Source organism: Varroa destructor, unplaced genomic scaffold (assembly GCF_002443255.2).
Source record: "Varroa destructor unplaced genomic scaffold, Vdes_3.0 BEIS01000006.1, whole genome shotgun sequence".
NCBI classification, from domain to species: domain Eukaryota; kingdom Metazoa; phylum Arthropoda; class Arachnida; order Mesostigmata; family Varroidae; genus Varroa; species Varroa destructor.
This window is the reverse complement of record NW_019211459.1, coordinates 7,273,094-7,297,096: the sequence shown is the minus strand read 5'-3', so window position 1 is coordinate 7,297,096 and position 24,003 is coordinate 7,273,094. Positions and strand designations below refer to the sequence as shown.

The 24,003-nt window shown below is 43.3% G+C and overlaps 1 protein-coding gene across 1 annotated transcript in view; it reads left to right on the top strand.

Moving 5' to 3' along the window:
* The window catches only part of LOC111252601 (uncharacterized), a 62,717-nt gene extending 41,643 nt beyond the window's left edge, over positions 1-21,074 (top strand). The window contains exons 8-11 of the mRNA XM_022810778.2: positions 16,164-16,484; positions 16,949-18,800; positions 19,158-19,445; positions 19,605-21,074. Coding sequence (XP_022666513.1) covers positions 16,164-16,484; positions 16,949-18,800; positions 19,158-19,445; positions 19,605-19,829 — 2,686 coding nt within the window. The 3' untranslated portion in view covers positions 19,830-21,074. The remainder of the gene's footprint in view (positions 1-16,163; positions 16,485-16,948; positions 18,801-19,157; positions 19,446-19,604) is intronic.
* Positions 21,075-24,003: the final 2,929 nt, after the last annotated feature.

Here is a 24,003-nt window from a genome sequence, read left to right as displayed (position 1 = left end):
CATGAATGGCTGTTTCCCTCAAACGGAGACTTTCGTCCGTTCTTCTTTCGTTAGTTGAAAGGCATCAACTACAATCAGCACAGTCATCATCGCTCTCGCGCTTGCCTAAGTGTTATTCAATGACCACAACCCAAAAAGAAAAACAGCAGATGGCAGATTGTCAAGTGAAAGAGTAGTTGCTCCTCCGGCGCGTTTCCTCTAGAGCAGCAGCAGAAGACGACGACGACGACAACGACGGCTGATGCGAAGCCCATGTTGTTTAGGCCGCCGGTGGATGCTGGCGGGTACCACGGGCGACAAGAATGTCTGCTGATTCGACCTTATCTGACTGTCTGGTCGCGCTGATCGAGTGCCTATAGAAGCAGACGACGAACAAAAAAGGAAAGTTTATTCAGACCTTCCTCAATGGATGCAGCATAAACGATGAAAGACAATTTGACGTGCCAACGCAGTTGTACAGCTGTCCTCGTAGTAAACGCTCAGCACAAGCGGTGATCTATGCTAAATTACTTTGACCACTGTTGCGGTCCAGTATTGGTTATGTTGTCCGTCGCATCGCTGCAATGGTGCCAGCGGTAGGATAGATGCCCAGATCGAAGCAACAGTACAATAGTAATCATAGTAGTTGCCGAGATGGGGTAGCCATTCAGGACGCGCCATACAAAATCGCACGCTGATCATAAGAACTACCCCATCGAAGGAGTGATTACCATGCTAATATGACGAACGCAGTTAATTTGTTATCGTTGCTATTGCTAGTATTGTTGTCTTTGTTGTTGATATTGTTGTTGGTGGCGTTGTTGGCTTCGTAAAAATGACGTGCGCTAAGTAGCTAAATGCTTTTTGCCTGCTGTAGATACTATACACTATCCTGGTGTAGAGATTAGCTTGTGCCAATGGCCTGCCGGCATCTCCCGTTGTTAGTAATGATACTCTTACCTCGGCGTAAATGTGACAGACTGTATTGTCCGTCAGTTATTTCAACAGACGATTGGTCATTGGTTAGAGTTCCGCTTTGTACGCGTCCCAAAGGACGGCGGTTTTCTTACCTGTAAAAGAAACCTATCGGTCACATGTGAATATAAATAGAAAAAAATTAGATGATCAAAAAGACCCCTTACGTATTGATATGCATCTAGTTCAACAATGCTTGTTCTCTGCTAGATCAGTCCGTTTCGTCTAGGTCTATTATATAACGGCATACACAGTTGCATAGATAGTGTACATACTGCTACGCTGATAGAAAGGTTAGGCCGGATATGGTATTATGGCACGTAGCGAATACATCCTATTCTAAGTTTGTGTTCCTGCTGAACGGCCTATAAGATAGGGTTTGTTTGCTGATATAAACAATGCTATCCGCCAGCATTTCGTGATGTGTGCCCGATAAGTTAATAGGTTAATTAATTTTATCAATGAAAAATAATAAGTTATTCGCTATCATCGTCGTTACTTATTCAACGCTAAAAACAAGAGACCAAAAAATAGCAGGTTTGCCAAGATGGACACGAAACAATACAACACTACGGGTCAGCGTTAATCTATTTATATATATATATACATAACCATGAGGCATTACAGACCGCCGGCGAGCGCCGTTTTGCTAGAACTGAGCGATTACGAGACAAAAGACGTTATCATATTCCCAACCAACAATTAACCGTATTGGAAATCGATGTAATTTACCTAAACTAGCAGTTAAAGACGGTTACGTCTTTCACATACGTAGCGTGATACGATTCTACGGTGGCTCCGCTACTCGTTCGACCCGAGCTAGGCACGGAACTTCAAAGTAGAAAACTTCAAAGTAGAAAACTTCACAGCAGAACAAGGCATTACGTCGCTACTCTTAGTCCGTTCCAATTAAATGGCTATCCTCTTGTCTGTGTCCTTGGGCGCAAATTTCCTTTGTTATTTATTAATAAGAAAGTGCGGGTCCTCCGATAGCCTCGTTCGCCCGTGTGAGTCTGAGCATAGCAGGTCTCGCTATTTAGCAACTTATTTCTATTCAGTCGATATCTGATCTGGCCCATGCTGTCGTTATTGTTACTCACGAACTTCAACAGCAGTGAACTGGAACAGTAACAGATATGGCAGTAATTCTGATCGCCGCTAACGGGAACAAACAAGTTGAGTTAATGTCGCGTGGCGTCCATGCTGCCGTCAATTCTTCGACGGCAGCGTGACTGTAAAGCATGAACGCACAGAAAACAAACAACAAGAACGAACCCCCTCATCCATCCACCTATCTGGCTGCGGCTGTTGGGGGTACGGCAGACTGCGGCGGTTTGTAGTTGTAGTTAAAGTGTCGACGGCGCGGCTGCCACCGTCCGCGAACGCGCAGAAACCAGAGTTCTCTATTCTGACGCCGAGAAAGAACACCAGCTGGCTGCGATACACATATACACAGGCCATTTTGCTAATCGATGTCGCTGTTACCGCTGTATAGGACGCTAAGAATGCTCACGATAATATTGCTTACTGCTGGCGGCGCTCGTTTCGCCGTCGCCGTAATTCTCATACCAACGAGGAGTAGTACTTTTTTTAGATACTATGTCACTATGTCACACATATATCTCTGCATTAAACAGGCCGACATATGGTCTGGGGCGAATCATAGGGGCGGGCGGTTGGCGAATGGCGTACTGCCAATGGCAGAATGCTCTGTCCGTCTGTACGAACGAGCTTCTTCCATTCATGGCGTTGTTGTTCGCGGATGCTGCTGACCGTAATTGACGTCTGTGGCTTCTTTTTCGTCGTCGTCGTGACTGTCGCTGGCATTCAGAACATTGTTTATTGTTGTTGGCGCTATTATCGTTGTTATCGGTGCCTGTGGCATCATCGTCGTCGTCGTCGTCGTTGCACGCGTCGACGTGGCACGCTCGCTCCTTGTTTTCACCAGCTCGTTGTTGTTCTTGTTATTGAGCGGGAGGAACAGGTAAAAAAAAAAATACGAAGAAGAAGCTGTCCAAGAAACTGGAAAAGGCGGTCGGGGGATGAGCAACGGGAGCTGCTGGGGGTGGAGGATAGACGATAGAGTACAGTGAGTCACTGGCTACTTGTCGTCGTCGTCATGGTGAGTGCTATTCCTTTGTTGTACTGAATCTACACAACAATATCTGGGTATCTGTCGCCTTGCGGCCGCGGCGTCCCGTATACCATATGTTGCGTGTGTCAATCGATTTGTAACAGTAGATTGTATTGTTTCGTTTTGTCGGCGTCGTCGTTCGCGCTTTCCTACTAGTTACATGTCAATGCCTATACCCATATACATATAGTGCGTTCTATACTATAACATCACATTGAGCGTATGAAATTTTGTGTCGTCTATCGTCATCGTGTCTGGGACGGGGGAATGGATAGGGAGCGAATTGATGAAAGAAGGAAATCGTTCCTCTGTCGTCCTTTAATGTTCTGCCAAATAACGTGAATGAATGACTGTGTGTCGTATAGATGCTACCGTTACCTTTCTTTCTACTCCTTTGCGTTTTATTGTTTATTGCTTTGCTCGTGTGTGTTGTTATTGTTCACGCCGTTGCTGTTGAGGCTCATGCCGCTGTTCGCACTGTTGTTGTTATCACAGTTATCTCTAGTCTTCGCTTCCCTCCAACGTCGTCTTGTGCCGTTGCCGCTATTCTAGCCATTTGTGCCTCATATTGTTGTTGCTCGTAATAGACCTAGCCACTCAATTTCCCAGCGCGACGACGGCGGCAGCGACCTTCCCATGTCAATATGGCTCTTGTCGTGTCTGCTAATATGTCCACTGGCACAAAATGTTGGTCGGGCCAGTTAGGCTCCGTTGTTGTCTGCTCGTTGTTCTCGTCGCTTACGTTGTCTTGCCTCGCTTGGGAAGAGCTCAGATTTTTTTGGCCGAAATACTTAATCGAACGATTTTCCGATCGAACAATCCGTTGATCTGACCAATTGGTCAGGCCACCAGTGGAAAGACCGACTAACACGATGACCAACAATTGCTCACCCAAAACTTCAGCTCATGCCAGCCAGTGGTTCAGTAACGCTCACGATAACCACAACAACAATAACAATAATAGTAACAATTACAACAATAACGGGATCGATGGGGAAAATATCTGGCACGCAGGCGGCGTACCGATAGCGACACATATTGTCGTCATTCACCACATTGCCAAAATCGAAAAACACTTAGTAACAATTCATCCATAAGTCTTTTTACGAAAAAGTCTTGGTTAGGCACATTGTCCTGTCTCTATTTATCTAATTTTTAAATAATTCTGATAGGAGGATGTTGTTTAACACATGATAGAAAGTAAAACAGTTTTTTCGGCGAGTAGAAAATGCACTGGTTTGTTTAAGCGGAAGGGTGTTTTTAGCCTATTTTGGGTCTCGAATCATCTACAAACAATCACGAAAGGTCGCTTACGTGATGTCAGTAACACTTCACGGTCAAGAGGCGTTGCGAAGCTGTTCGAAGTCTTCTTAACAATTCGTATACTGCATGTAAGAAGATGATCACACCCGATCATGAAATGAGAAGACCTGGCTCGTGAAGATTGTTTACAGATACAATATAATTCTGTTTATCTCATTCAAGTTTAGCGGACGTAATAGTTAGATTTTTCAATTTTTCTTTATCGAATCGTTTGTTCGTAAGCTATTTTTTTGGCATCTACTAGTTGCTCCCTTTATCGGCTGTTCATGGGGTCATTAAATTTTAAAGCGGTAACTACCGGATAGCTGTTGTGCAGACATGGCAGTTGGTCCATGCGATCTCTCGTTAGTACAGCCTTAAGCATTTTGGACGCAAGTGGACGCTAGGTCATAAAGTGAATGCGGTCAAACTACTGAATGGCGCCACCGCAGGCCACCAGTTATTCTGTGCATGTTAAGATAAATTTACACACAACTGTAATAAAGATTAAGCTTAGCGCCATCAAGTGACTTTTTCGCGCGGACAATTTAAAAAGTTGCCCGGCTGCTCGGCAGGCAAACAAACTACAGGGAATCTAGTTTTATCCCGCAATTGCGCCCCTATGTTTGTAGTGAAGTGGGAAAGATAGGCGCTTTCAAATGCGCTTGAATATCTAAATATACACGATATGTCACCTGTTTACGCGTGTACGAATAATGTACACAAACTAAATATTTATCTCTGCATCCATTTTCTCACAACTTATAATTACCGCTATACTTACACAGTGTCACAATAGCTATATGATATAGTATTCTATAGTAAGAATAATTCGTGTGCGTCAACTGATAGGGAGTTAACTGATCTAAGGTCAAAGCAAAACGATCTATTCGAATGGAGTAGTGCTTCAGTCGTTAGAAAAGCAAGACAAATGCAAAGTGTATCGCAATGAAGCCATCTTCGTTTCGCCAAAATCGTTGTCGTCCATCTCTTATAGTGGTCTCATCGCTGGGTTGCTGGCCACTGAGTTGCAGCCTCAACTCATTTTCGATGTCTGACGGTATGATTTGTACGTTAAAAGGCCGTACTGGTCCTCTTTGCTGCAATTGGTGCTTCCCTTTTCTGTGACCCTGGCGTAACTTTCATTCGCTTGCAGCAGCGGAAACCCTGAATTGTTTTCCGTTTGGCAGATACGGGCTGGCGGCCGAAGACGTACGCCGTGCCGCGCATATGTGTCTATACATGTCGTACGTTAGCGGCAGATCTGCTCAGTGATGCGCTGGGCCGATTTCTTAGCTACGGGAAAACATAAGAACAACACGCGAAGCCCATCAAATAGGTGCTGGACGGTGGGTCGAAGATAGTAAATAGTGTGTTATGGTTACTATTGACGCTAGTCATCGTTGTATGGGCGTGGGGCACGTCTAATTGAAAGCCTTAAAGGCCAATGCTCTTAGACATACTGTTAAACGTTTGAAATAATAGTGGTTAAGGTGCTTCAATGGAACGTCTAACGGATCAAGTGTGTGCTTTTGTATTGTTATTAAGTCTATGCTGAGGTGTGCTATGCTAAGCAGCTGTACGTGCCTTGGCACAGGTTTGGGGGTGAAGCTAGCAAATGCAACGAAAAGTCGTGTGTATATCTCTCGGCGAATGAGACGAACCTAGACATAACTTTAAAGGTTAAAACACAGCTTAACAACAGAATTGTGATGGATAACGATCCTGCTCCTCGAAAAACTCTACGGTTAATGTGAATTCAAGGAACTTTAGTTTCCTGTTGGCAATCAATTTCGTCCCATACATTGTTCCTACATGGACGTACCACAACTAGTCAATAATCTGCTTCTAGCAACTTCATCACTGATCGTTAGTGCAAAGTTTGTTGGAAATCAATTACGAAAAATGCATATATCAATCGGATAGAAAAGTAACCGCTAGAAAATAGTAGATGACAGTATGTATTTAGCTATCATTGCTACAGGTATAAATATATCATAAAAACGTCACTGCTTAAATAGAAACTAAAAACCAGTGAGATAGTAGAAGAATTGGCAGAAAGAGATAATGATCAAGTTGAAACAGCCGCTGTTCTCTCTGCTGTAAACGATACGACCAAACTGTTACGGTGGGCTCAAGTAAAGTGGGTTGAGCCCATGTTTCGGGCTCAGGCAACAACGACGCCAGAGATCGCGAAGCCTATGCGAATAGTTTTATGATGATAACGAGATTATTATTGATGTTGGAAAACAAAGCTGTTCATTGCGTATTTTGCTTGTTGGTCTTGCCGGTATTGTTGTTGACGTCACCGCCTATCCACTATCACACATTGGAATAGTTTGGCATTATGCAGAAAGCACAACAACGGCTTGATAAACGAACCGGGGGGGGGGGAGAGTGGTGAGTTGAAGGGAGGTGAGGGGTTACACATTTTAGTGGTTGTTCAATCTATTCGACGGGACTCGAGCTAAGCGCACCCGCAGCCGCCCCTGCTGGCCCTGCCGCAGCGGCGACAATGATGCTGAAGTCGTGATTCCTGATCATTGATGCTACGACTATTACTTCGACCAGTATTGTTGGTGCGGCTATTGCTGGTGGCGTTGACAGCGATGAGGCCGATGGCGCCATCGCTGCAGCTGCCGTAGTAGTTGGCAACGATAATTCGAGTCACGAACATGAAGATGAGACTGACGATGTCCGATCAGTCTCTACCGCCTGTAGCCGCTGCCTCCGTGGGGTGACGCTCGTCGAGACGTTAAAAAGCAAAAATGACAGAATGTTGAAACACAGCAACGAAGTGCTGCTGCAGTTGTTGATGTTTATATTCTCACTGCGTCTGTGACTGCGGCCGCTAGTAACGCTGCGCCCCCTCGATTCATTCGCTCGTGCTTCGTACTGCACGCTTTGTACCCCCGTGTCCCTTATACGGGTACGGGGCAGTTACCTTCTAGTATAGACTGTTCCGTAGTAGTATGGCCGCTAGCAGCTACAGTGTTGTGAATTATTGGTGAAGTCAGTTGGGGTAGATGGCGGTCATCATCTGGATTACGGAAAAACAGAATGCAGACCCCAAAAAAATGGGAAGGTAAAAGAGGTAAAAGCTATCGCTTCCATCATGGCTCCGTTTGGGATCATCAGCACAACCTAATGATAATAATTACACTATGCACAAATGGAACAATAATGCTATTATAGCGCAGCTGTGTACATGTATAGCAGAGCTGTAAAAAAACATTGTTAAAGGATCTCATTGTCCTGCCGACACAACAGGAGATATGATAGCAAGATGTGCGTTCGACACATACCGACGTTATTTGCACGTTACGTCTGAAAAACAGTGCCACCAGCAAACATGCACAACAACACATAGGAATGAGAAACCGCAGAAACACCTCTCACCTATAATGGCGGCATCGAGTGCCTATAACGCTGTTAGCAGTGGTACTGCGACTAGACCCGTTATTTAATCATGTACTATTTTGGCCTTTTCTGTTTTCTAGTGGCTGCGTTGTCCTATCCTGCAAAATGTTACGAGCAACTAACGCATCGGGAAGATCCTTGCAAATTTATCAATATAGTCAATCAGTATGTGTTAGATTTGTTGTCGCCAGGAGCGTACGAATCAGAATTGTCAGTCATTTATATCAGCGCAGTCTGATATAAAAGAGCATCTCTAAACGATCATTATTTGTATGGTTATTGCATTAACATGAGTTAGAGACGATAGAAGTTTGAATGAGTAGCGGTTTTCGATGAAGCTATACGGGGAAGCTTGGATTGCTGGTTTAAAATGCACTTTATAAGAGCGGGGTGCCTAACGTTGTTTGCTCCCCACTTAATTATGCTCAAACGCTAGTGTTTTACTTATGATGAAATTTGTATCGCCTTAAGAAAAACATTTGTTTCGGCTCCGTTACTGGTTTAGCTCTTTATTGGCGAATTCAGGTTCCATTCGAACGAATTTCAATAACGGCCCTCTAACTCTGTGAAGTTAGTTGCGTCACCCTTGCCGTCGTCCTTGTTGTCGTTATGCTTCTTCTATGAAGACATAAAAATCTCACGTAGAAATAACAACAGCGGCGCAGCCCCCCTAGCGCCGTCACCGGCGTAACCACAATTCTTGAAGTCACAATAACCCTAATTTCCACTCGGGCTTGTCGATCACTGTACAAGTATCAGTGATGCCAAACCGTTTTTCGCTAGTAATCATTGCCGGTGTCGACGATGATATTTGTCGAGGGCTACGATAACGGTAGGAGGGACAGAGAAAAGACAAAGATGGAAAAGAAGAACTTATACCAAAATGCACGCTATTCGCGGCGATTGTTATCGCTGTTTCTAATATATTGTGTGATCGTGTGCTTGCTATGATAACGGCCAACGATGTTGTTCCGTTGACTTTGCCTGCCGACATCGTATCGTCACCAGCAATGGCACGACCGAGCGCCTCTAGTGGATAACGCTATATCCGACGAAGACTTCATTATACTTCATACTACAGTACAACTAGACGCAGTCGTTATGTTTTGACGGTATGCGTGCGTGCGTGCGTGTGTGTTTGCTTTACCGGCTCTGCGTGTCACAGTCAATCTATGGTAGTTAGTAAAGCGAAGAGCTATGACCGGGCTCGATCGCAAATGGACCAGACAATCTAACGAGGCACTAAACTTTTAATCGTGGTACTAATAATGAATAGCAAGAATAATTGCTGGGGAGGGAATCGGCAGATATGTGAGTGTGAAAATCGGTGCTCGCACCTCTCCGTTTCCCATTTCCACCCCCAACCACTATCACTGTGGGGTAGTAGACATGCTTTATTTCAATTCTGCTGTAAAATTACGGCAAACCAACACAATCGAAGTCAGTAACGGTCAACATGCATTGTTTAGCCAAAGCGCTTTCAGGTCGTTCGGCTGATGTACATGATAACAAAGAGGAGAAATCTGTCGGCGGCGAAGGCTACGCTGCCTATAGAAAAACGTACGGTCGCTGCACTCTCACTTGGTTGATAAAACGACAAACGCAGAAGTCGCCATTGAATTGAATCAAACCGAAGAAAAAGTAGTAGCGGTAGAAAGCGTGTCTTGACGTATAGCAATAATAATGTTATCCATAAATTTATAACATTCGGACCGTCTATAAGAATCTAATGCCGCGGCTGATTGAAGACCTGCTGTTGTCGCGGTTCGTCGATTGTTCCTAGAAGAAATTATACGCTATGCATAGAAATAATAATGCGATTTAAATAGCGACATCTCGCACGAATTCTAGTGGCAGCGGCAATAAAAGCCGATCGATGTTTTGATGAGTAAAAAATCGGAAGAAAATGGTGACGATGGCGGCAGAATTGACAGCTGGCCGGCCATTCGGCTAGTGATCGAATTTACTTCCTTCCCGTGGGCTCTTTTTCCTTTTTTTAGAAAAACCCACATTCGTAACATAACAACAGTACTAGGCCATATGCAACTTGCAAATAACAAATACACGTAAGACGGCGGCCAGGCCAACACCATTATCGGCAAGAGAAACAGACCACACACTACGTAAACGCATCTACGTCAATGACATAGACCCGACGGGACGGCACAACAAGCGATGCCATCTACCGTTACTGTACAAATCGAAAATATTAGCGATGTAAATCTGGTGAAATTCTATTGCTGTGATCAGGCTAGCCGTAATTGCGACTGATGCCCACCGCGACCGTTTTTAATGGTAATTAAGGCATTTAATGAATTGCTGCGATCGCTTGCGTACCTGTTGGGTTCGCCGTTGGTCTCCGCTTGGCAGCACGTTCGAGCTGAACATGGGCAGCATGGATAGATAGCAGGAGAGAGGGCAAGGACCGTTTAGCGTCAAGCTTAATAAACAAAAACGGTGACAAAGGAAATAAAAGTAAAGCATAACCGAAGTACAACTAGACGTAAACATCGTACCGACAGGCTCGACGGAACTTCATGTATGAGCTAATTTGGCAATAGGTGGAGGATCTACGTCGCCGGGCAAATAGCTCCGGTTGCTTTTTCTGTATCATCTGGCCCGAAGAGCCGTGGTCGACTTTTCAACTTCTCAGAGGAAGACGACGACCGTTTCGAACTTACATTGAATCGTACGCGTTTTAGTCTAGAGTCGTTGGCGTTGTTGCTACAGGAATGTCATTAGATGTGTCGAAATCACACGGGACCTGTGTAATGGTCACGAGCTTGTTTACCTCTGCTATCACACATATGCGCACTGCTATAATAGCAGCGGCGTCAACGGTTCGCCTGCTATCGATCGAACACAAAAGGGACACATAATACAATCATAGCACCGCTATGATCATTAATGGTCAAATTTACAATATAATGCAAATCGTACATGAAGTATCTGTTTTTCCTTTGTTTTCTGCAACGGGTGCACACACCATTTTAACGGCAGATTGGCAATCGCAGTCCTGCCTCTAACAGCTGCACAGCGAAGCGGCATGCACACTCCGCATTCGTTTACTGAATCGTATGCATATAAATGCTCTAGATCCACAGCGGGCTACCGAACGTAGAATATATATGTATTATAGAAAAGATAGCTGAAAATTATGTTTTCGATAGACGAGAAGAACCGATTCAGTCGAACGTAAGGCGTTCTACGACAACCCACGTAAAAGCGCCGGACATCAGGAAGAGTAGTTGCTAACTAAAAAAAGAACAGGGCGATATCTTACCTCACGTGACACAGACATTGCTAACAATAACCGTTGTCATGAACGCACCAAATACTAACGCCGATTGCTGGCGAACCCTAGAAATGTCGGTGAACGATATTGTCGCCATTTTCAACCATAATGTCGTCTAATATATGTGGTCTTGCTTTTACTGTTTGTGTATTTAACGGTGACCCAGTTCGTTTTTTTTTTTTTAAATTTTCCTTCCATACGTCTTAGGGACATTTTCGTAGAGAAAACATTTGAAATATTTTTTTTCTATGTACGCACGCTCTTCCTTAGCACCAATCGAAAGCTTTCAGCGAACCGAACCAAAATGATTGAGTGACTAGGAATTATATCTTTGGCTGGAAATGACAGAACAAAAAAAAAGAAAGGCCGATCTCGAGCACGTAATGTCTAAACAACCACATGTATATATGTATAGACGATGCGTCAGAACTGGGGAAAGCTTTGGTGGACTGTTGTCATGATGGGCATGCGTTCACGGGCGAGAACCAGACGAAAGCCAATTTTTAAAACAAAAACAACGAGCTCAACATGGCCAATAACAGTGCGTTACGTTTGGATTTGGAGCAAAGGTCAGCTATTATTTGTTGCTCTCCGCGCTGGACGGGCATCCACAAAAATGAACAACTTTTTCCCGCCAAGTTGGCGTTCTAAAGTATTGCCAGTTTTTATGCGGCTATTGAAAAATCTAGGAAAAATATTTACGAAGCGAATTGTAAAGCCCAAAATAGGTTCTATAGATATGATAAAGACTTTTAGTTACAACAAAGCTTCTAATGGAAAAATTAACAGCCGTTTTAGGGAGGCTAACACGAATTGCCAATGGGATCGTTCGGACAAGATCGAATCACTAGCTTTTGAAGACTGTTTACATCTTCTAAATGTTTTGTACGCGTTTAAGTGATATTCCAACGAATTTACAGTTACCAGTACCGCAAAACGTGATTTGCACGTAGAAGAAAACACGCTTGTCACCGGTTGGATCCTAAATTGAAGCTATAATCGTAGCGTTATGTAGGACAACCATAATCGTCAGGAATGGCACTTTTAATACGTGTATATATTTCGTTGGAACAACTAGTTCTGCTTAGCGAAGTCTTAGAAATATAGGAACAATGTATTGATGTACATTCGTATAGAAAAACGGAACAGTTCTAAAGTCCTAAACAGAAAATAAGGCTAAGTTTATTTAATTTATTATGGGTAGCGTCGTTGGTCGCACATACAACAGTGCGGCCTATTTGTCTCCTTTCGTCTATTTAAGTACCCGACAAACGACTTGAACTATAAAAATCGCGGAGGCCGTTAATGCAATATCTGTACGAAGCTGCACCTCGACTAGTTACGTCAATAGTATATCGGGCAACGAAGAACGATAGTGGGATGCAATGGACGAAAAGATTCCACCCGTCGTATCTGAAGTCGTATCTGAAAAACGCATGTGTTGTTGAGAAAAAATTTGCTCGCAGTGATTATTAGAAGACATACAGACATCTTTTCTTCGTATGAACCGCAACGTCCCATAACCATATAAACTAACTAATGGCCATTAGCGTAAACGATACGGCGGACCGTTCAACACACCTTAAACAAAAGTACGTCTCTAGGACAGTTTTACGGCAGCACAACTGCCATTGTCAGACTGTTGAATTGACGAACTCTACCTACGCGCAGTAGTTGGTACAAGTTTATTGTAATTAATTATATCAGGGCCTTTTCTTCGTAGAGAAATAGGTAAGTAGCCAAACGTTATGCGAAGCTCAAGGTCGATCTTTAAAAAAATTCATCGATCTTACTCAAGCTATAAATACGGTGTACGGGTCTGACGCTCAGCAGAAAACACTGTTACAGCTAGAATACATCTATCCAAAAGACATTTTTTTTTAACATTTCGTCAGTCTTATAAGCGTTTGTAGCCGTTCGATGGACAGGGCTGACCTTCAAACCGTACACCGTGTCATGTATACAACGCTGTGAATCGGACGATATAAGCAGGCAGATGATTCAAGCGACAAAAGGGAGCAGACAAAATTAATATAATTTGGCAGTGTCAAGGCGTAGGTGGAATTCAAGGTACCGTCAAGATCGATATTGTATCAATCCTCAGCCCAGCCCTCTCTCGAAGCCCAAATCGTCAAAGGCCAGAACTACCGCCCGCCGCTAAAGGCAGTCCCGGCTAGACGCAACCGAATCCGGTAGAACTTCCTAGCGCGGGATTTGCTTCAATTCATTAGCTTCAAATTTGACTATGGGTTATTACTTGCTAAAGTGCTACCATCGTTTAGCTGGTCGTCGATGGCTGAAGATCGATTGATTCAGTTAAGCTCGCTCGAAAGATTCGCCCATGTTCAGCAAATATCACCGATGTCTACCAGATGGTTACAATATGTCTGTGTTCGTCCATACCCTTTACGACGAATTTACAATCGGGCACCCTCCATTTCATTGAGAGTGGTTAGATGAACGAAGGCGTGGGGGGTGACCGATTCATTCTATATCGCTAGCAATGACCCGTTTCCACATCGTATCGTAAACGGGTGGTGCGCCCCGTTGCTGCAGTATCTTACCATGGTGATTAATATGATAATAATGTAATGAAAACATGCTATGTTGTCTTGATTGCAAGATATAATAACTGATATAGACGATCTGTTTTTTGTAAAAGCATAAAGAAAACACAACGGCACGTATTTTTAGTTTAGTTAATTGAGGGTGATCTATTTCCATGATTTCCAAAAAAAAAAAGAAGATTAACCACGTTTTTCACGAAGTTAGAAAGATAGATAATACAAAATAAAGACTTGGTTAGTTTTTTCGAGCCCGGACTTTTGAGTGTTTTCGGTTGACGGGTTGGTTGTCTTTCCGAGATGTACCTCGATCGGGTCAGATGGGTCTACTGAAGGGTTCGACAACCCCTCGAAAGTTCAGAGTCAATGCGTTAAGCAAGATAGAAGACTAAGCTGGCCTGAGACAACACCGAATAGACGCGCGTCGATCAAAACGGACTCTACGATTGGACGCGTAGATAGATACTACCAGCGGCAAGATACATATGAGGTTTAAACGAATGTCTTGTCCTGTGATGGGCAACTGTACTTTAAGTAAGTACTCTGATTTATTTCATAAGGTCGAAGCTGTATTCTCCCATTGGCCGTCGGACGACAGCCTCGCCACTTTACAACACCGAAAATTCTACCCCCCCAACCCGACCCCAATCAAACATTAAAGTAGCGAGCTTTTGTAGGTTTCCCCTCACCACATTGGCTCATGAGAGAGAAACTGGTGAAGACGAACTCTAGATTGCGGGTTGAGCTGCGAGTTCGCTGAAAAAGAGACAGAGTTCCTATCAGACGCTTATGGTTCTACGGCAGTTTTCTCTATTTCATCTATAATTGTTTATTCAAGCTACTTCTTCGATTCCACTACCGAGTACTAGTAGTAGAGGGCAGATTGTTATGAGCGGGACAAAGTCAAAACCTAAGAAGACGACCAGAACAGTCGGTCTATTTGTTGGGCTGGCCAAGGGCTATGAGATAGGTTGAAACGAATTGTACTCGATCTCTTGAATTTTGAATGCATGCACATTGGCTCATAACTGTTCTATTTATGCGAGTGAGCTAAATGCCAGACATTAACTCTTTACTGCTACAAGAAGTTAAGCCCCGAGCTGCTCCGTGGGGGGCGAACAAAGAAGACATTTTAGACCGTTTCTTCTTGTGCTACGAGTGAATGTTTCCGTTTTCTGAAACCACTTGTCATTCGTGCTTTTCCCCGACTTGTCTAAGGCACCAGTAGTTAGTGTAAGAGGAATAGTGATTTCGTCCCTGTATGGATTCGCTTTGTGTGACTTCTGGCGGTCACATGGCGCGGATGCTTATGCAATGTGACCGTTCAGTCAACGGATACGGTGATCTGTTGTTGGATGTTTGCCGATGTCAGATGGCTTCGGAAACATCCAGACTTGATCAGTGCTATCGCTGATGTGCTACATGGGCGGCTTTTTAGTCACCGGTATCATTAAGCTGCAATGGTGTTCAGTGCGCAGAAGGTCAGGTGCTCTGCTATCGAACGTACGCCAGCGAGTGCAATGTCTGTGTCCAGGATATGAGAATCAAATTGGTTTGAACGTAAGCGTATGCCGTGGCGAAGTGCACGCTTGAGGAATGATCGTACTTCAGGCGTTCGGAAACAATCGATCTGTGTAATCTAATTCGATTACGTTGGCAAACTGGAGACCACAAAGGAGACAAGCCGATCAGCTGACGTTATGCTGGGCTCAATCGGACGAGCGCTTGGCATCAAATCAAAACGGTATTTTCGCAAACTGGACATTTTGTTTCTGTATTCAATTGCGATCATCGTGCAGTGTTTGCTGAACTACTAATTGCATGAACAAAGATAATGATTTGCCATATTTCGTCTAAATATCTAGTAAAATTTTTTTTAATAAGTATCCGTAACCCTTATAAGCATTTTTCGGATGACTTTTGAATGATTATATGGCCTTATTCTTCACCGATACTAACCGATGAAAAAGGTGTCATCGTTATGTTGCTGAAGTGATGTCTCGGAAGTTGTACATCCGTCACACTCGTACACGAGATTGACCTGAAGTGCGCTTACGGAACGAACATTATGGGCCCCTATATGATTATCTCGTGTAGTATGCCCGTCGGAAAGCCCGCCTGAAATTGTTTGTTTTTGTGATTTGCCGATTATTCAGTAAACCGAACAAAGGTGCAAGTATGGTTTTTTGAAGCTGCTCTCGAGTTTCGTTATATTATCGCTCTTAGCAGAACAATCATCTACTGATAGATATTCTTATCACCATGCTTATTTCTTTGTATCATAAGAAAGCCTTACACCCGAGCAGAGCACCAATACCTCAAAAAAGCAAATAGTACTTTTATAGGTTTCCTATCTTTCAATGTCGTGCGCATCGTTAGCCTCCATCAGTCAGACTATTCATCGACAATGAAGAACCATCTGGTTTTCCTGTTGCTATATTTCATACTAACAGTTAGGTTGCATGTTGTTTCTTTCGATTTCATTTTTGTCCAGGAGATCGCGGCCATCTTGGGATGCGCCGATGGCCGTCTCGGAGCCCTTAAGCATTCCTGCACCACCGTTCGGCCTATCCAGCTGTGGCGTCAACTCACGATCGACGCCTGCTTTGGCCGTGCTCGCCGCCCGCGAGCGAGGCAAGGAATCGCCTTATAAAGGGTTCAGCAAACCGGTTGATAAAGAGAACTCGATTGTCCGCGTTACCGCGTCCTCGTCAGCCCTCATTGCTTACGAAACACCCACGACGACAAATAACGTCGAACCGGCGATCACATCCAGCCCAACAGACTTAGTCAGGGATTCCGGTGCAGGCCAGAGGTGATTAAGCTCTAGGTTATATTACACTAAGCTACTTAGTGGCCAGTTAGTTGAGGATATTTTTCAAGGAATCAGCATTACTTTTTTTCTCAATAGAGAAAACATTAAACTGTTCGAACCCTATGATGAAAGCACTTATTGTAAAACGATGTGATGGTTCACCTGGGATTGAGATGTTAGCGACCTGAGAGTTAAGTCAGACATAAATAGGTCGATTGTTCGAATCTAAACATTTACGCAAAACTTTTTTTTCTTCGCGAAGCAGGTTTTTAAGAAAGTACCTTAAGACCTTTTAATAGAAAACGAGAGGAACATATGATGGTTACAGGCTTACGATGTCCAAAGGGGCTCCATTGCGGGAAGTTGTAACGTACTCTAAGACGAAGGCATACAAGAACCATTTGATGGGGGTTATATCCACATTACTTATGAACTATACTTAAACATCTAATACACTATTTCAGTGTATCCACCAGCAGGCTTCTAAAAAACAGCGACGTTAACGTAGAAAAAAATACCGCGTTGTGGCTTTCACGTCACAAGAAAAAGGAAGCCGAGCGTGACGACGCTGCAAATCGTAAATCGTACGAGGATATCTACGAGGAGGTTGCCTCAGGTCGTAAGGAGCAGGTGAATAGCAATACACAAATTAAAGTCACAGAAAAGCATACCCGATCGGCAAGCGATCCTGTTGGCAGCCAAGTGGAACAGTTTACACTTGGCGGCCGCCCAACAGATAAAGATACCCCTGTAGATTCCCTTTGGGCAGCCGGAGAAGCGGGTAGTCACTCGCAATCGATAATGACTAACGACAATTCAGACTCCTCCACGTATATCGACTCAGTGGGATCTGAGATGAAATGGCGTGACTCATATTCCGATCTAAGTGCATTTTCTGTACGTAGCTCAAACCAGAGTTCAGGCTTCGAGTCGGGACAATCAACAGTGGCTGATGCCGGACGCCTTTCACCACAGTCTTCACTTGATGGCTCCGTTCTCATGGGGAACTACGGGGAGCGTGTAATTTCACGATTCCCTATTCCAACGCGCGAAGGGGTCGCGCACAGTGCCAAAATTCCTTCAGCGGAACGCCACGATAGCGAGAGTGTCCTGTACTTCGGGCAAAGTCGGGCGAACAACCGGGGAGCTACCGTGAGCAGCAGTGCCAGCAGCGATTTCGACCGCCAAGAGAAGTATTCTCAAGGCTTAACATCACGGCAAGTGGACCAACGACAACCGGCACAAAGTAAGTCTAGTCTCGTAGAGGAGTCTACAGTCTGCGAACTCGATGACATACTAGGAGTTAATGGCAAACTTCTGGATCCTCTGAAGAAAACGAAATTGCCGGAGACGGAGTTGAAACAGATTCAGAAACAGGCCGTACTTAGTTACCTCCGTCAACGACAAGCGACAGAAAGCATTGGTGTGCGACCGACGCAGTTCCGCGACAAACCACCAGATACGGCTGAGAAGCCCACACCAGTGAAGCCTATGGCTGTTAAGCTCCTCGAAGTTAACGACATCCCGCCCGAACTGCCGCCGAAGATGTACAAGTCGTCGGAACTACTCCACGGCCTAGTTCAGCAGGCAAAAGAGATTCACTGGAATGCCGAAGGCCCGCCAGCAGTCGGCCTTAGAGAGTCCAACGATGCTAGAAAACCGCCACGACCACCACCAAAAACGTTTAAGCTCAATAACAATCGACAGAACTCGGCTGGCACAATGCTTAAGACGATGGTGACGCCGCCACCGATACGCGAGAAACCGGAGAAGTTGCGACAGAGAAGAGGTAATGACTCAGCGCTAGTTATGGCAAAAATGGTGTTTATTCCAATCTCGGCGTACAGCTCACCAGGGAGGTCTGACTCAAGTGACGTGGACAAGCCGTTGGATAACGTCTCACATCGCCAACAAAATTTTAACGCAGCTCCTATAGCACTGACACTATCGAAAGACGAGCATCGTCGGACAGCCTTCAGCGAAACGCTACACCCTTCGTTGGGGCTTCCTTTTACGCTATCGCAACAATTACCATACGAAGCAAACAGTAATAGCCAATTGCTGAAAAACGGAAACTCATCTGCCGTTATCCTCAACAAGGACGCTTCGAGACGATCTTTAAGGACTTCTCCCACGACAAAATCTGAGGAGACAAGCCCTCGGCAAACGAGATTCGATGATGGTTATGGAACATCCCTAGATGATGAAGATGAAACGACACCAAGTGTAGATGTTACTCCAGTTGCTGCTATACTTCCAGTTAAACTTCAGAAGTCAACCTCTCCGCACAATCGAGCATCCTTAAAATCGCTCGAGGTATGTTGCTTACAGAAATCTCTGATCTCGACTCCGTGTATAGCCACCCTTTATGGAGACAAATATGAAAACTCTGCCTGTTTAAATGCGAGTGTAACGCTATGTATGCTATTGTATTTACACTTGATACGATTAAATCTTACATCTTTAACAGTTCAACATAAATCTGATCGCAGTAATAATGAGTTACTTCTTAAGCGAAGATCCTTATTTGCAATCGCGACTAAACTGCTTCCGGTTCATGAGTATACACTTTTATATATATAGACAAGCACGCCAACATACTTATATGTCAAAGCATACTTAGGGTTTGTAGAAAAATTCAGGTGTTAATTAAAAGATCGTTTTGTCCTTCAGGCTGATCCTGAAACGGTTCATTCGGCGAAGCTATTCGGAATAACCCGGTTGCGCCTGTCTCAAGAAGAAGCCGCTGTCCGAGAAGAAATCGTTGCCAATGATGCGTTTGGTCTTGAGTTACGTGCGCGTCTCGAAGAGCTAGGCCGTGAACGTGAACTGCGTAAGCTGGCGAATTACATCGGTGAAGTAGATGATATTGCCGCATTGGTTGTCGCGCTGGCTTTACGCATTGCTCGGACCGCAGCGACGCTTCAAGCGCTTGGCGCTGAGGGACTCGCTGACCATAAAGTGAGCTAAAAAAAACTCCCTAGATTAAAAAAAATACCTATATATTGTCTAGCTGTTTTCGAGGTAAACGCATAATTGCATTTGTTGATCGATGTGACGTAGTAGATATCATTTTACTAAATCCATTCTTCAGCATATTTGTTTTTCTTTGTTCGACAGGCCCAATTAGTGCAAAAGTTAGAAAAGGCCGAGAAGGAGCTGGACGAGGCCCGTCGACTTGAATCAAACTGCGAAAAACGCTGGGCGTCATTTGGTGCACATCTTGCCACGTTCCTTGAGCCGAAAGAGCTCGTCGGACGGTACCTGCACTTCATGAAGAATCGGGCTGATCTCTTAGTCAAGCAAAAAACGATCCAAGACCGTCAGCAAATGCGCAAACCGTGATTTTAAAGAGAATTAGTGCAATTGTCACCAGTGATCCTAACATTGAACATAAGGGCGTGGCAATATGACGACACTTGGAAGGGTTACGTTAAGCTGGCGACAGATTCTCGTAGGAACTGGATCAGCACCCCTGAACGCGAACGCATAAACGATTCTAGGAATGTCTGAAATATTGTGACGATTTCATTGGCGTATTCGGGGGGACCAATGGCGTGAATGGTTAGTAAACTCCAATCTACAACCGCGGATGTAACGGGTCGTTTCAGTTCGACAAAATAAGGACCGTCATATTGACATTGCAGTATAGTTGGCAACAGTTCAGCTTAAACGAAATCGTCCTGCACTAAGGTTAGGTTAAATGAGCTCTTGTTATACTAGCGACAGACAGTGTTTTGGAAGAAAGCAAGCTACTGAGATTTGTCTCAGAAGTCTGCGCTTGTTCGGCGCACGTTTCCGAATGATGCGTTAGACTTGATAGGGGAATTTTTTTTATTAAGTCTTTAATAATTCCATTTGTGACACATCTGGTAGCTGACTATGTTACTACATGAGGGGTCAGCTAGTAATAATAGAAGAATGAATATATCATCTATATATCACCTGGTTGCACTGTACAAAATAAAAGTTGCAAGCTATGTCTTGAGTGTAGAACGTAGATTGACAAGGGGTTTACTCCAATAGATCGAATAAATCGACAGAAGCTTCCAGTGGCAACAGAAGCTATATCCAAGATCTGCTAAACTGATGTTATAGGTTCTATTGGATTGCGTAAAGAAAATGACGAATTGAGTGTCTGCGAAGGGATAATGTCTTTTAAGGCGTCTGTAGAGATACAAAGTTATGGAGAATTAAAGGTAAGACCTTGTATCTCTATAAGGTTGTTATCACCGTGGATGAGTGCATAATGGCGCTGAGTTACAGCAACAGCGTGATCAATATGGATGCAGAGTGAACAGATATCATTCTACATTTGTATGTACTTGTATTATATGGACTATGGACTGATACGCCAGACATGGATGGCATCATATATATATGATGCCATCCATGTCCATATATATATATATATATATATATATATATATATATATATATAAACCAGTATAGATGCGTGCGGGACTTACAGCGAGGCTTCTGGCGAATGCATGCCGCAACTATAAATATTTCTCAATATATTTTATATATATATATATATATAATTTTTAATAAATGTAAGCAAGCGATATATTTGAAGAGTAAGCAAAATCCATTTTGTGTGTTCATTTCCATTACCTGGTAAATATTAACCTTGATTGAGAAGTGTATTGAAGATTGCCCCAAAAAGACTAGCCCCAAAAGAAAGTGCAATTTTAGTGATACGATATGTGTTTCTTTAAAACGAATCTTCTCGTACTTTTTTTTTACCTAACGCGCTGTCTCGGTCAGTTTTACCGACAGCTCTGTCGATGTGTATATACGTAACACCAAGCCACAGCTACACTGGCCTTTGCTGCAACAATTGTTCGTAAAATATAACTAAACAGATCACCAAGTTTTATTTCAGCTTATCTGAGCGATTTTTGAGATTCGCTGAATTCAGGAATTTCATTCTTTTAATGCTAGCCTATCATACATGCACAATAATTTGTTATGTTCATTTTCTAACCTTCCTTCTAAGAATCATTTATGCAAGCCTAAATGATGTAAACCCTAGCTAATACATACGATTTATTTACGTAATATCAATTGCTATATATCTTTCGCTTTTTATTGATTCCTTATAAGATAATTTCGGTAAGAGATCTAGGCTTCTATAGTAGCCCCCGATTTTTCTAAGAATCGTTTAAAATCGTAATTTTCAGCTCTGCGGCAAAAGAGTATGTCCTAAACTTTTCTAGCAAAATATACTACATAAAAATATGTGTTATGTGAGCATAACAGCAGCCTACGACGTCCCACCTTGCGCTAATGTATAGTTTATTTGCCTCTAAAAAATTAAATAAAGCTTCGTAAAAATGCTTGTTTTTGAAAAGAGTTTACGAAGACAATTAATTGCAAATGTTTGAAGTTATTGTATCGAATCGAATGTATGGAATCAAAAAACACCCCTTTATTTTTATTAGAATGCACCTATTACATATCATTAGTATCAGTCGTTTATTTATTACTCCAATCATTCCATTATTATTATTTACTGTAAGCATCGCTGATGGATGGCCATTTTTATTTGGTATAAAACTTTTTAATCAACATCGCGAAGCCCATCGTGCATGCTGCCAAAGCAATAATAATAACGTTACGTTTATTTTTTCTGTGTCTACGTTTATGTGTCCGAACCATCGTAAGAAAACGTTTCTAATGATTTTAACGAGTTTTTTTTAGTGCAGCTTTGTTTAACGGGAAAAAAATTGCATGGTAAGATCGAAATATTTGGAAGGATATGTTTCAAGAAGCATCTCCATAGGTTCTAATGTGAACTTGTAAAAAAGACTCTCGAGTTGCTATTGAAAACGATTAAATATCTTAAGCTCCACGTTTTAAGACTCCACTCAACTTAAGCTCCACGAGTTTGTAAGAACACCTTTTAACTTTCTCATTTTTGCAATCGATTAATTTAACCAGATTCCTTTACCGGCCGAAAAGTTGTATGGCATTTTGAAAGCTACAATCAGTTTTACTTAGAAATAGCAAAAAAAAAATTCTATAGGGTGATGCGATAACTTTAATACGATAGCTGGTTGATAATAGCAACGTTACTTTGCAGTGAAAGTGCAAGCTAATCAAGATGAAAAATTGGCATAACTATTACGAGGTAACGGTACTGGCATACTGAAACTAGCGTAATCGAATAAAAAAAATGTAGTGGGTTGGAAGAAAAGGATGATACGAGACCAAAAACAAACCTAAAGTAAAATTTAATGCCATCAAATTCGAGCTCATTTTGGATTAAATGGACAACTGCAGCAGAATGGGTCTCTAATGTACCCTGTGTGTGGAAGAGAGATAGCCGGTTAGAGAGATGAGCCGATGCCTCAATCCGAAGGTGTGTCAGGAGAATGTGCTCAAATTTGTTGTTTCCTGTTGAATAAATACGAGATCCGAACGGTTACAAATCCTTAGCGTTCCTTCAGTTGATTGACGGTGCATAATTAACTGGTTTCTTAAACCTCCATATTAGCTTTGCATGCACTGATCTCTATAACCTTCGTGTGACTTGTTCCAGGAGAAAATACAAGCGTTTCCTTTTGGTTCACAGGCATAACATTCAGGACGAGATTCTGTTCTTTCCAGTCATTCTTATACGTTCCTCAATTTCTCAGTTAGAAATTTATTTTTAAGCAGCTTTCGGCTCTTACAATATGCAGATACATCTACCTCGAGTAAAAGCTATTCTACTGGTTCTTTGCAACCTTGCTGAGTACCATCCATCCTTCGGGTTTCGTATGTACGTATTTCTATTTTTTCCTTGTCTTCCTAGACACTTGCGCCGTCTCAGTAGTACCATACCTTGTTACACGCAAACATGTCCCGAGGTGGCCTAGTATCATACGGCGTGGTATAGGCAATAACTACTGCCATATGTTTGTACGCTGCTCATGACGCTTACGTTGTTTGGCCATCTAGTTGCTTTTTTTTTCTGCTGCTAACAAGAATTGTTTCCGTTTGCCTTTTATCCTCCTTCATACAAAGGATATAGGTTTTCTACTGTTACCTTGCCACTGTTCCTGCTGCTGTGCAGCTGGCTAGCGTAGGCTGTCCAGCATTAGCCAGATACGCTTTCCGTGTCTTCTTCTCGTCGCCTTATATACCCGGCAGCATCTGCTGACGCTGGCATCATCGACAGTTGTGGTTTGTAGTTCGTTCTACTTTCGTCTTTTGTATCCTTTTTAGCTCTAACACTCACCGTCGCTTTGCACTCAGGCGACAGGATGGCTAGCAAGCCTACAAACAGTCCTCTTTCTCAGATCTGCTTTTCCCTTCGGCCTGTGTTCTTTTTCCTTTTTCGTAGTTAGCGTCATCATCTTCGTCGTCGTCCTCTTCTTTCTCGCTTCTCTTTAAAAGTTTCCCAAAGCCAAAGACATTTTTAAGTGTGTGGCTTTTTATAGGAAGTAACAGCGACGCCGGCGCCGCCCTTTCCCGATTTGGCTGCCTGCTTCGCTCGTCCGTTCCTTAGTTCTTTGGGTACAATGAGGAG